Here is an 11,700-nt window from a genome sequence, read left to right on the forward strand (position 1 = left end):
GTTGTTTTCTAATTTGTGGTATATTTGATCTTATATTCCATTTTTATTCCATTTGATTTTGATAATTTTAAGATAGAATTTGATAACAGTTGAAGAAATCTTTTGATTAGATAGTATTAAATTTGAACCTGCTTGAAGATATTCGACAACTAGAAAGACTTAGTATTTGTTTATATTGAGTCATAATTTGATTTGGTTATTGCAGCAAGATTTACAAGAAGAAGCAGAGAAATGTCAGGATTTGGTTTCACAGAATCTGTTCAAGATGCCATTACAGAATCTTTACAATTTGGAAAAGTTTTGGTAGTTTATGGTGTTGACATCAGTAACGATGATAGTTGGATACAATCTTGGTTTCATCCAAGAATGATTACTGATAAATTATTAAAGAAATCCGTATGGTTGAAGATTGTCCAAGGCACGCATGAATTTACTAATTTCAAAGAACTTTTCCCTTCTATTCAAACCCCTAGTTTATATTTCATTAAAGATCAACAGATCCAAATGGTAATACATGGTGAAAGTGGGCATGGAAATTTCTCTCATTGGAATAGAGTCGTTGATTATTTAGAATCTACGAATTGCGATTCACCAAATATCAATGAACAGGAAAATACTCCTGAAATGAAAAACAATGAGGATACAAAGGAAACAAAGAAAACTTTTAAAGAAGAAGTTAATGACTTGACACAGAAAATATATCAACAAGAAGTGATGAAACAGAAGAAGCTTGAACGTAAAGAGCGTGAAAGAATCCTGAGATTAGTACAAGCCGATAAACAGGAGAGAAAAGATAGAGAACTGTCACAGAAACAAATTGTTGACGATATCTCTGATGAAGAAATTATTGAAGTAGTTCCAACCGAAGTGAATGATAATATCAAGAAATCAGAAAAATACGAAAACCTAAAGGATTGTAAGCTTTTAATTAAATTAACTAATAGTGATTCATTGAAGAATACTTTTGACTCAGACAAAACTTTACGTGATGTCAGAGATTGGGTAGATGAAAACAGAACAGACGGAACTGTATCTTATCTATTCCATAGAAATGTTCCAAGGGTTACTTTCAGTCCTGAGGATGAATCAAAATCTCTAACAGATTTAGAATTAACACCAAGATCCGTTTTAATTTTAGATCCTTGCGAGGAAGATTTATCAGCTATAACAAACTCAGGCGTAGTAGGAAAGATTTTGAATAAGCTTTGGTTCTGGAGATCTTCACCATCAATAGAGACACAAATATCCAATTCTGATACCAATCAACAAGCTTTCCCGGAATCAAGCAGCGAATCACCAATTGATACAGATTCTAGCTATCCAGAAGCTAACAACGAACAAAGATTTGAATCTCCAGGCACATTTCCTTATATTACTCAGATTACTGAAAATTCATCTTCTTCCAATTTGGCTAATAATCCTGAATCAAACGACAGTAAGAAAACCAAAAAAGATGACAAGAATGACCGTCCAACCTACAATGGTAATAATCTCAATCTAGAGAGCAAAAAAGATGATTAATCCAGCTAGTCTATTGAACAATCACTAGAAAAGCATTAAGGATGACAGATATAGTTGTGTGTATGCAAGCTCTGGCAGCGTTTAGTCAAGGTACATATTTAAATATAATTTAACTCTATTATATATATCTATATATATAATTATTAAGAAATAAGAATCCAATAACCTGGTACATTGCCTATTCTTCTATCAACATTGCATTATCTGAACTTTTTTCTGTATTGGTGTTTTCATGCTTTTTCAGTTCAGAACTTACTGAAATTAAGTCTCTTAATTTATCGAGTTGTTTATCCTTATTTTCTTTCTCTTTATCAACATTTTCTGCTATATCAGATTCAAGAGTTAATTTCTCTAGTTCCTTATCTAATTCTTCCACATCTTCATCTTCTTCATTGTAACCAATTGAAGACAATAAATCGCCAATCTTATTCGATTTCAACTTTTCGTTTTCAATAGCATCTAACAATTGTTCTACTCCTTCAGTCGATCCTGCATATTCATTTAATGACCTCATTACATCCACACTTCTCGATAGTGTTTCAACAAGGGTTGCATTAGTAGCAGATAAATCAATCTGATGCTTAACCTCTATCAAATTATTTTGGAATTTTAATAAAGTTAATAAATGTTTCTCTATAATCATCTTGGCTCTCAGATATTCCTTCAACACTTCTCTTTTAGTTGCTTTCACAGTTAATTTTTGATTATAATACCTTATTTTATCTTCCATTTGTTTAATTCTTTGGCTAATGTTGCTTATATTGGTTTTAATATTAACAATAGCAACATCATTATCTGTAATATCTTGGGGAAAGGACGCGGAAGACTTTATAAAAGGACAATTTATTATTTTAACTACATTATCTGAATATGCAATCACTTTTTTATAATCTTTTAAATATAATAGCATTGCATCATAACTATCAAGGTTAAGATATTTTGAGACGCCTGCTCTTTGAATAAACTGTTCCCTTGAAAAGACAAGATCTGATATACCTGTGACATGCACTAATATATTGCTATTTATCTCATCAATAATCAAACTATAATTATTAATTAAATTTTCCTTTATAATTAAATCCATGTCTTTTAAATATCCCATCTCATTATTCGATTTCCTGCTAGTAAATCTTGATGACATTCCAAATCTGTTGGTAAGCCAAGAAAACATACTAGTACTAACACCTAATCCAATACTTCCGCTAGTAAATTCATTATATGGGATCAATACACCATCTTCGACCAGTTTATCAATCACTAAATCAATGCTACTAGGTGTTCCATGAGATGCATCACTAAGGCATTGTAGAAATTGCGTGCCAATATGTAAAACAACGTTTCTTGTATCACTTAAATAATTCTCATGTAGATATTTAACCCAAGTATTGATGTTAGCAACATATCCATCGGGATTCAATTCTTTTAAAGGTGTAAAATCCTTATAAAGTGATGCCAACCTTGATTTCGGTAGTCCCATCGAATATCAAATAGTGAAAAAACTGACTGGAATTTGGTATATACATATATTCATCAAATCCAACGCCAAACTCTCAATAACAACTCACTATACCATCAACAACCTTAATTCAAATCATAGCTTTACGTTGAAGATCAATCATTTTTATAATTTATCAATATGAAATATCGTAATTTGATATGATTATGTGATCTTAGAATATGAAATTTATTGAAGATCCAGAATTTAACCATTAAAGGTCTAATCAACTGTACTTTTTATATAATTCATTTCAATTGATGACAAGTTTTTGATATCGGATAATATATTTTATATATACATACATATATACATAAATGGTGGTTTATTTATCTATATTCTTTATTTATATATGCGTTTTTTTATTTCCTCAAGAGTCCAATTCAAAATTGTACTCGATTAATGCATTTGTCTAAGATCATTGTCATGAATAAATGTCTTGAGCTGGTATTGTTATTTATTTTTGACGGTAAAGTGTTATTTCAGATTGTTTAAAATATCTTCTTCCGTCTTCATCTATAATTACTAAGCTCAGATAATTTTTCACATTAAAATAATTGCAACCCATATTTGGGGTTAATTCGTAACCACTTAAAAACAATCTAATTGGTATAGTTTCACCTTTTACTGGCGAACCATCCATGATTTCATATCTTATAGCGGTAGAATCAACCAAAGTACTTGCGGATGACACTCCTGCAGATTCTCTAGTTATAAGACTTACCTCCATATGTTTAATTTTCAATCTTGATAGAAGGAAATATATTCTCCCTACTATTACATCTTTAAGAGAATAAGCTGATTTAGCGTATTCGAATTCGATATGTAAACAATTTTCAATACCAATGTCTAATTTGACTGGCTTTGATTCATTAGAGATTAAGGATTCTTCCTCGGCGTTTGGTTTAGTGATTTCTTCTCTAGTTTTATTTGCTTCTTCTCGTATAGCAACTGGTTTCTTATTTAAATTTTCTATTTCCTTTTGACTCAGGTAAAGATTAACCCAAAATTTCTTTATTTTAGAAATATCGGCACCTTTCCTGATCAATGTTACCTTGACATAATATGAAACATCGACATTTTTACCTTTATAAGACTCATGTCTTTTAGGTAAGTTTTTAAAATTAAATGGGAAGCTTTGTGAATGTTGTAATTCACCAGCAGGACATAAATCATAAGTTAAACATAAAAACTGTTCAACTGATTTTTTTCTTGAGTCTACGCTTTTAAAGCTATTACTAGTGGTAGTACCTCCATTGCTACCCCCAGAGCCTTTAATCAAATCAATAGATCCAACAATTGATACTTTGATACCTGCATGCTCTACTCTTTTACCATCTCTGACTCTAAGGGTTGCAATTCCGCTTACTGTTTCGCCATCTTCGAAAACAGGCATAGATTCAGTTAAGGTTTTGGCATTAGAACCAGAAGGATTGGATACCTCAATGTGATTTCTGGATTCTTCACCATCTAGTAAAATTTCAATATCAATTGGGGCTTTAAAGAATATACTCATCTTTGATAACTTTTTTCCAATATGACTTATACGTTTATGTATATCAACTTGACCCTATAAAAGAAAACCTCTCGTCCTCAGTAATACCACCCTATTTGATTTCCACTAATAAGTTACCTCACTCTTGGATTGATGTTGTTACAGACTTTGTATATAGATGTTGTTACTAGTTTGAAGATAGCCTTTATTTAATCTTACTAAATCTAAAGGATTATTCTTCAGCTGGCAATGATTAGATATTGCCAGACGTTTAGAATGATATACATCACGTGAACGTAGTATAGTCACGTGATAATGTTTAGACCATATAACGGATATTCTGTGTTTCGATTCTGCCAAGTATATCGTTTATCATTAATTGTCCTATATACAAAAGATATAAAAGACAGTGTCTTACCATTACTAAACACTGATCAACAAGTTTTAATATTCTTTAATTGAAATAAGCATAAAGCTCTTGTTTATAATGCGTTCAAGAATTGCTATAATTCTCTCTAACTTCGAATTAAAATGGTAAAAAGGGAATATTTATTTCTCCATCATGAACAACTTATTCTTTATGTAGTTACACTTCCTATTAAAACAATTCAAGTTCAACCACAGGTCAATTAAGAGTTTTAAATCCCTATTGAATTGGTGCTAATCAGCTTATCTAAATATTATTACTATTTTTAGTATCATTTATATATTGCTTTCCTAAACAATTCCTGGATTTCATTTATTTTATTATTGTTGTCATTATTTACCTTATACTACCAGCAATAGATTAATTTATTGCTAACGTCATTATAGAGGTAGGGAATATAATTGACAAACCCAAATGTTACTTGTCACTTGGGACAACTTGCACAGTTACCCATATTTAAGATTTATATATATATATTTGGAAAGACTATTAACACTTCCATTCATACAAGTTTTCTCGATTGTATATGCTACTAGTGACACTTTGCATTGTCACAATGTGTCACACACCAATAGCTACTGTCATAGACTATTAAAGCTAATCTAATATATTCCTTATAATAATATATACTAATGTGTATTATAATTTAAGTGATATGTATAGTTTGTTAAATTTTATTGGTGTCACAGATCACATCTAGTGTCGATTATAACCCGCATATGCCTATTTAAAAGTATCGTAGTCATTTAAAAGGCACATAAACAACTTGACTTCTAATTTAGTAATCAGCTTTAATAAATACCATATATCTAAGTTATAATTCTAATGACACTTTAATTGCCCATATTTTACAGTGACGCTCTAGATATTTATTTCAGAACTGTGGCCCAATCGAAATTATCTATCTCCAATTATAAACCTACGTCTATTATAGTTCAGATTTGATATATTTGATTTATTAAATATTTACAAATATTTATCTACATGATTATGTTATAGAAATGAATACAGTTTTACCCACTACAGAATAAAATATCCTTCCGTTTAATGTTTTGATTAATTATTATCATCATTTCTTGGATTAGGCATATTATGAACTATAGACATGTGGTCTGTTACTCTTTGGTCATCCTTTAATTCTCTTGTCCATTCACTTTTTCTTTCCATACCTTGCTTAACCCATTTCTTTGGCCAGTCTTCTTCCTCTAATACTCCTAAATTCAAGTCGTCTGGGCTTTGGAATGGTTTTATATTTTCTTGGTTAACTAATGCTGCTACTGATGAACATGTTTCCTCAGCGTAAACTCTCTTCCTGTAAAACCTATAAATACGTTCAGGTATGGTCAAAAATCCAATCAAGTTTGGAATTGGAACCAATAGAACAGGTTGGTATAATAAAATTGGTACATTATCTTTTGGATCTCTAATTACATTATTACCTTTTAGTAATGCTTGGGACACTTCCAACGGTATTTCAGTATCGGCATACTCCTCAGGTTTTATAAAAGATGGCAGAATAACCACTTTTTTATCCTCATCGTCATCGTCATTGTCATTGTCGCCACCATCATTACCGTTACTATCTTTATCAGCTAAAGTGTTTTCGTTAGTTGACTCTTTCAAAGGAGCATCAGAATCTAATACAGGTAATACGGTTTCATTTAGATTTTGACTATTTGTGTCGACTATACCATCGCCAGCATTTCCATTATTTGGTATATCTTCCTTGGCAACTTTAATTTTTGTTTGATCTTCTGGCTGCTCCAGTGGGCCAAGCAAACCTTCGTGTAAACCATTAATATATTCTTTGTATGCACCTCTTCCCAAACAAATAACACCACCAGCTAATTGTGGTTCTAAAGCCAATGCATCCTCACTTGTTATATGTTCTGGTGGGCTTTTCTTAGAAAAGATACCCATAATTCTTCTATAATCAAAGTTCTTTTTAAAATCTTTGCCATTTTCTTCATCCAATTCACTTGTATTTTCAACATTAGAAGGTTTTCCTTGAACATGCCCTTCATCAATCAGTCTTTGTCTAATTTCTCTAATTCTATTTGCCACTTCTGTTCTAATAACACCTTGTCTATGTTCTTCAATAACCTCGTAATCCACACCAGCATAGTATAAAATTGGTTTTACATATCTCCTCCAGATTTTTAACGAACTGTCAAGATAATCACTTGGAGGTGGTGCAATGAATACTGTAATCTTCCTTGTTCTTTTATCATTATCCAATTTTTCCAGAGATTTATCCTTTACCTTATCGATATAATGTGAACGTATTTCCTTCTGTTTTCTTTTATCATACAAGGCACCTGATATAGCTAATGTAGTTACTGATAAAAATATCATCCAATTCCTCGAAGGTAGTCTAATTCTTGATATGCCCATGGCCTTTAGAGCTGGATTACTGAACCCAGGCTTTGCCTTAATCTTGGCCTTTGCATTATTTTGATCACTCATCTTGCTAACTTTGACAATGCTCGAGAGCCTAATGTAATTTAAAACAAACAAACTATTAGGTAAATACAAATGAGTTGTATCAGTAACAATGATAAACCTTCAAGTTCAGTTATACCTCTATATATTTGATAATTTCCTTACGATGACTGTTATTAGATGTTTAATGTACAGTAAAAATTTCAAAAATTGATCGATTATTATTACAACGATTTATATTAAACTAGATCAGGTAATTAAAGACTTAAAAATATAAAAGGTTTAAAATATATAAACTTTGACAGAGTTGCAAGGAACTGTATTTGTATTGAACGAACCATCTAAAGTATTGCATTAGAGGTTAGAAGCTCCTATTTCATAGAAACAGGAATTATTGTAACTTTTCTTTACTTTTTGGTACTCAAAATGATGATAGACTTATTTTAAGATAATCAAGTCCAAATACTAGAGACATTTAACAGATTGATTATCTCCATTCTACAAATGATAGTTTAAGTGAATACCCATTCTTTTTCTTTTTTAATAAATAAAAATGTTGCAGTTTAATTACCATTTAGTTCATGTTCACCTTGACAGTTAATGCTCCAATCTAGAGCAAAGCGACCTTCTGGAACAATATACGATTGTAATTTTTCGATGACTTCTTCAGCAGTAGTTGCCACTTGAATGATGTTGCCATTTGTAGCACTGATGAATCCACATTGTATAGAATTCTCGATAAATTGCAACAAAGAATCATAAAACCCATCCATATTAAATAAAACAATAGGTTTGCTGTGAATTCCTAGTTGAGACCAAGTTATGCATTCCATGATTTCTTCTAGAGTTCCAAACCCACCAGGCATGGCAACAAACGCATTACTTTCATCAGCCATCAACCTCTTTCTAGTGTGCATATCAGATACAATAACAGTTCTACCATATTCTGAAGAAATAGGAGAGGAACCATGATGATTTTCTACTGATTTTTTCAAATCTTCATTTAAATTATCAATTTTATTCTTTGAATCTTCAGTCATTTCTTTACTGACCAACGCATCAGGAATAATACCCAATACATTACCATCACAGTTTGGACCCATCGTAGCTTTTGCAATAGTCCCCATCAAACCTGTAGTACCACCACCATAAACTAATCGCCAACCATTCTTATGGAGCAGTTCACCAAGACGAGTGGCTTGTTCTGTAAACTTCTCACCATTACCAAACGAAGAACCACAATATACACAAACTGAATCAATATTTAGAGTATTTGTCATCTTATTCTCACTTGTAACTATTGTCTTCGTAAAGAGGATTCAATCTTCTCCGTTTTATATCTGTTGTTATTTTTTTTTTATCAGTATTAGTGTGAAACCCACAAATATCAAATCTATAACCTCTATAAATGATCAATAAGTTTCTGCTTAGCCATATACCTTCATTCAAATGACTAAAACCTATCAAAAACCCTTTTTAATGTTCAACAAAAGTGAATGTTAAATAGTCTGTTCAAATTTCAATACCGTCCGTCAAGGGCTTAAAAAATGGCCTTTAAAATATATCGAAAAATCAGAAGATATAATGAAACTTAACCATAATGGTAATGGTTGGTAAACACATATAGAAACGCATACAACCAACAAGGCATTTAACTATATTGATAAATTGTATTGCAACTGAGGGGAGGTAAAGGAGTGTTGATGCATCATCATTTACTAGACGGCAACATTGTCAGAGAAAGGGTCAACTAATGAATCAGCTATAACCTCATAATGTAAGAGAGGGAAAAAAAGAAAAATTATTAATTGAATTAGACGTATAATGACAATAAAGATCGGTCTAAAATTAAGATATAATGCTTCTTAATTATTCCCATGATAACTCTTTGAAAATGTATTCAACGGTTCCCCAATCATCGGTTCCAACATCCTGTTCCTCAGAAACCGTTTTAAGGTTATCGTGTTTTAACAGTTCCCATAGTTTTGACCTTTCCTCCTTGTATTTTGCTCTTATTGGTAGTTGTAAGTAACATCTTGCATCATTATTTGATTTGAGGAACGTGGATATCATTGTAGTAACCCATTCTGGATGTTTTGGTGAATAAATCGGGTCTGCAACCAATATGATGTCAAATTTTTCATTAGAATATTCTTGAATAAAACTTTTAGGATTAGTCCAATCTAGCACAGAGGCTCTTGCGATATCATTTAAATTGTTGATTGAAATATTTCTTTGTAGATTCCCAACAATCTCTGGAAGATCAGTCAAAATAATTTCTGTGTTTGGAAGATTGTTCCCATTTGTAAGTTTCATCATTTCTTTCCATTTGCAACTCCATGAAATGCCAACTAAACCTGTACCTGCTCCCAACTCTAAAATTCTTAATTTATCGTCACTTTGGTTGCTATATTTATAGTTGTTTAAAAAATTAACCATCTTTTGAGATAATATTAAAGAAGATCCCCAGGTTTTCCAACCTAAATTATCTGCAGTTAATGATGGTTCATATAGTTTAACAGTTTGATCAAGGTTATCCATTTTAAATTCCCTTGTCATCGATGGTTGAGCAGTTCTTCCACAATTTTCAGATACTCTTAGGCTTGATTCCTTCAATATAGATTCTATAATTTGATCATCGATATTGTTGGTATCATTGGATTGCAGCATCTCAAATTTTTTTAGAATCGATGTATAATAATTCAATAATAATTCTTTTGTTGATGTATTTTTAACTTGAGGAATCTTCAAACAAAGCTTCTGAGTACTATTTAAATTGCTATTAGGGAAAATATCGGTATACCATTTGACTAATTCTAGTAGAATCTCATTTGATATTCCTTTTTCTTTACAAGTTCTACTAACGACATCAGATTCATCATTATCTACTTGCTTTTTTTGAAAGTTAACTTGAACATCAGGTCGTAATAATAATAAAATACAAAGTATGACCTCAGGCTTAGCATAATGGACTGAAGGTAAATCAAGTACCTCTACAATAGAGTCCTCATCCTCATCTTCATCTTCTTGTTCAACGCCCTTTAAAATTTCCAATTCATCACTTTTGCTCTTAACATAATTGTCGTTTCTCTCTCTATTTAATGGATTAAAAAGCTCCAAACCCTCATCAAATGAACTTTGTGAGTCCGCATCATACATGTCCAATGGATCAAACATATCTGGATCGTTGGTTCCTTTACTTTCTTGATATTATCTCAAACCATCAACTTGGAAGAGATGAGATGAGATGAGATGAGATTGAAACTTTTTTAAAGCTTGAAACTCATCAAATTGATCTGAAGATTCATCAACTTTAATAACAACTTCTAAATAAAGAAAGAGACAAGAACATAAGCTATACAACAGCTAGCTTCAATTATAATTTGTAGTTTGGGTGATATTAGTAATCACTTTAGATAAGAAGTTCAGTCTCAGCTGTATTGTCTGATCTTTCATGTGAACCCATTTGAGTCTTTACTTACAAGATAATTTTAGAATGATTGTTTAAAGAGAATGGAATTTGGAAAGATCTATTTATCCCACAAGTACAATTAAGACCCATTCAAATATCTCGTTTGGATTGTTGAATATTTGAGTGATCGTAGAGAGGTAATTGGCCCTTCATCTAGAGTTCTTTTATTATATATATCAACAATGGTGGGTATATACATGTGTATGTCACGTGACTTGGATATATATATATATTTCAATATAAGGGGAATTCAATTTAAAGCTAAACTCTACTCAAATGAAACACAACTGATTGGGAGAACAGTTCTATTAAATAGTTGTAATTGAACTAGGAATTTGGGAACTGAAATGAATTAATGACTATTCATGGGTTTCAACTCTATTTCAAATAAAATATACATATTATCCGGTGATATTTACTTTTCATTTTGCTATTCGGTAAAGGTTTCTGGATTTAAGATTTAATATACCCTTTATATTATAGAAAAAAATTGAGACGGAGAGAGAAATTTTAGAATGAGTTTAGCCCTTATCGTGAGGATCTGTAATCTAAACAATCCAAAAAAAATCTTGGCCAATTGAACCCTCTCAAGTTCTCTAAATTTATCACAAATTATAATTCTCCGGGGGGTCAAAATAACAACTAAAATTCTCCAAGAAAAGTTCAATTCCAACCATGGTCCTTTAAGGCCGAAGGGGAAAAAAAACCCATTTAAATTGAAAGCATGAAAAAGGCTTTAGAGAAAATTCCCCTTTTTCAATTTTACAAATTTTATTTGAAGCGCAAGGTTTCTCGATTCTTTTCGGGGAAGGGAATTCAATTCGCATATTCCGTTTATTATACTACTT

At 31.4% G+C, this 11,700-nt stretch overlaps 6 protein-coding genes across 6 annotated transcripts; 1 reads left to right on the forward strand and 5 right to left on the reverse strand.

Moving 5' to 3' along the window:
- Positions 1 to 231: 231 nt before the first annotated feature.
- Kpol_1066p12 (UBX domain-containing protein) lies at positions 232 to 1,521 on the forward strand (the record flags this gene model as incomplete). Its single annotated transcript, XM_001644256.1, has 1 exon — positions 232 to 1,521. The coding sequence occupies one exon, from the start codon at positions 232 to 234 to the stop codon at positions 1,519 to 1,521; it is 1,290 nt and encodes a 429-aa protein (XP_001644306.1).
- Positions 1,522 to 1,699: 178 nt separating this feature from the next.
- Positions 1,700 to 2,998, reverse strand: CHM7 (phosphatidic acid-binding protein CHM7; the record flags this gene model as incomplete). Its single annotated transcript, XM_001644257.1, has 1 exon — positions 1,700 to 2,998. The coding sequence occupies one exon, from the start codon at positions 2,996 to 2,998 to the stop codon at positions 1,700 to 1,702; it is 1,299 nt and encodes a 432-aa protein (XP_001644307.1).
- A 475-nt stretch (positions 2,999 to 3,473) lies between these two features.
- On the reverse strand, positions 3,474 to 4,532 carry PEP8 (retromer subunit PEP8; the record flags this gene model as incomplete). Its single annotated transcript, XM_001644258.1, has 1 exon — positions 3,474 to 4,532. The coding sequence occupies one exon, from the start codon at positions 4,530 to 4,532 to the stop codon at positions 3,474 to 3,476; it is 1,059 nt and encodes a 352-aa protein (XP_001644308.1).
- Positions 4,533 to 5,994: 1,462 nt separating this feature from the next.
- Positions 5,995 to 7,404, reverse strand: TIM54 (Tim22-complex subunit TIM54; the record flags this gene model as incomplete). Its single annotated transcript, XM_001644259.1, has 1 exon — positions 5,995 to 7,404. One exon carries the CDS (start codon positions 7,402 to 7,404, stop codon positions 5,995 to 5,997), a length of 1,410 nt encoding a protein of 469 aa, XP_001644309.1.
- Positions 7,405 to 7,943: 539 nt separating this feature from the next.
- On the reverse strand, positions 7,944 to 8,660 carry LOG1 (Log1p; the record flags this gene model as incomplete). Its single annotated transcript, XM_001644260.1, has 1 exon — positions 7,944 to 8,660. One exon carries the CDS (start codon positions 8,658 to 8,660, stop codon positions 7,944 to 7,946), a length of 717 nt encoding a protein of 238 aa, XP_001644310.1.
- A 589-nt stretch (positions 8,661 to 9,249) lies between these two features.
- Positions 9,250 to 10,557, reverse strand: EFM2 (S-adenosylmethionine-dependent methyltransferase; the record flags this gene model as incomplete). Its single annotated transcript, XM_001644261.1, has 1 exon — positions 9,250 to 10,557. The coding sequence occupies one exon, from the start codon at positions 10,555 to 10,557 to the stop codon at positions 9,250 to 9,252; it is 1,308 nt and encodes a 435-aa protein (XP_001644311.1).
- Positions 10,558 to 11,700: the final 1,143 nt, after the last annotated feature.

This window comes from Vanderwaltozyma polyspora, genomic scaffold (assembly GCF_000150035.1).
Source record: "Vanderwaltozyma polyspora DSM 70294 KpolScaffold1066 genomic scaffold, whole genome shotgun sequence".
Lineage (NCBI taxonomy): Eukaryota > Fungi > Ascomycota > Saccharomycetes > Saccharomycetales > Saccharomycetaceae > Vanderwaltozyma > Vanderwaltozyma polyspora.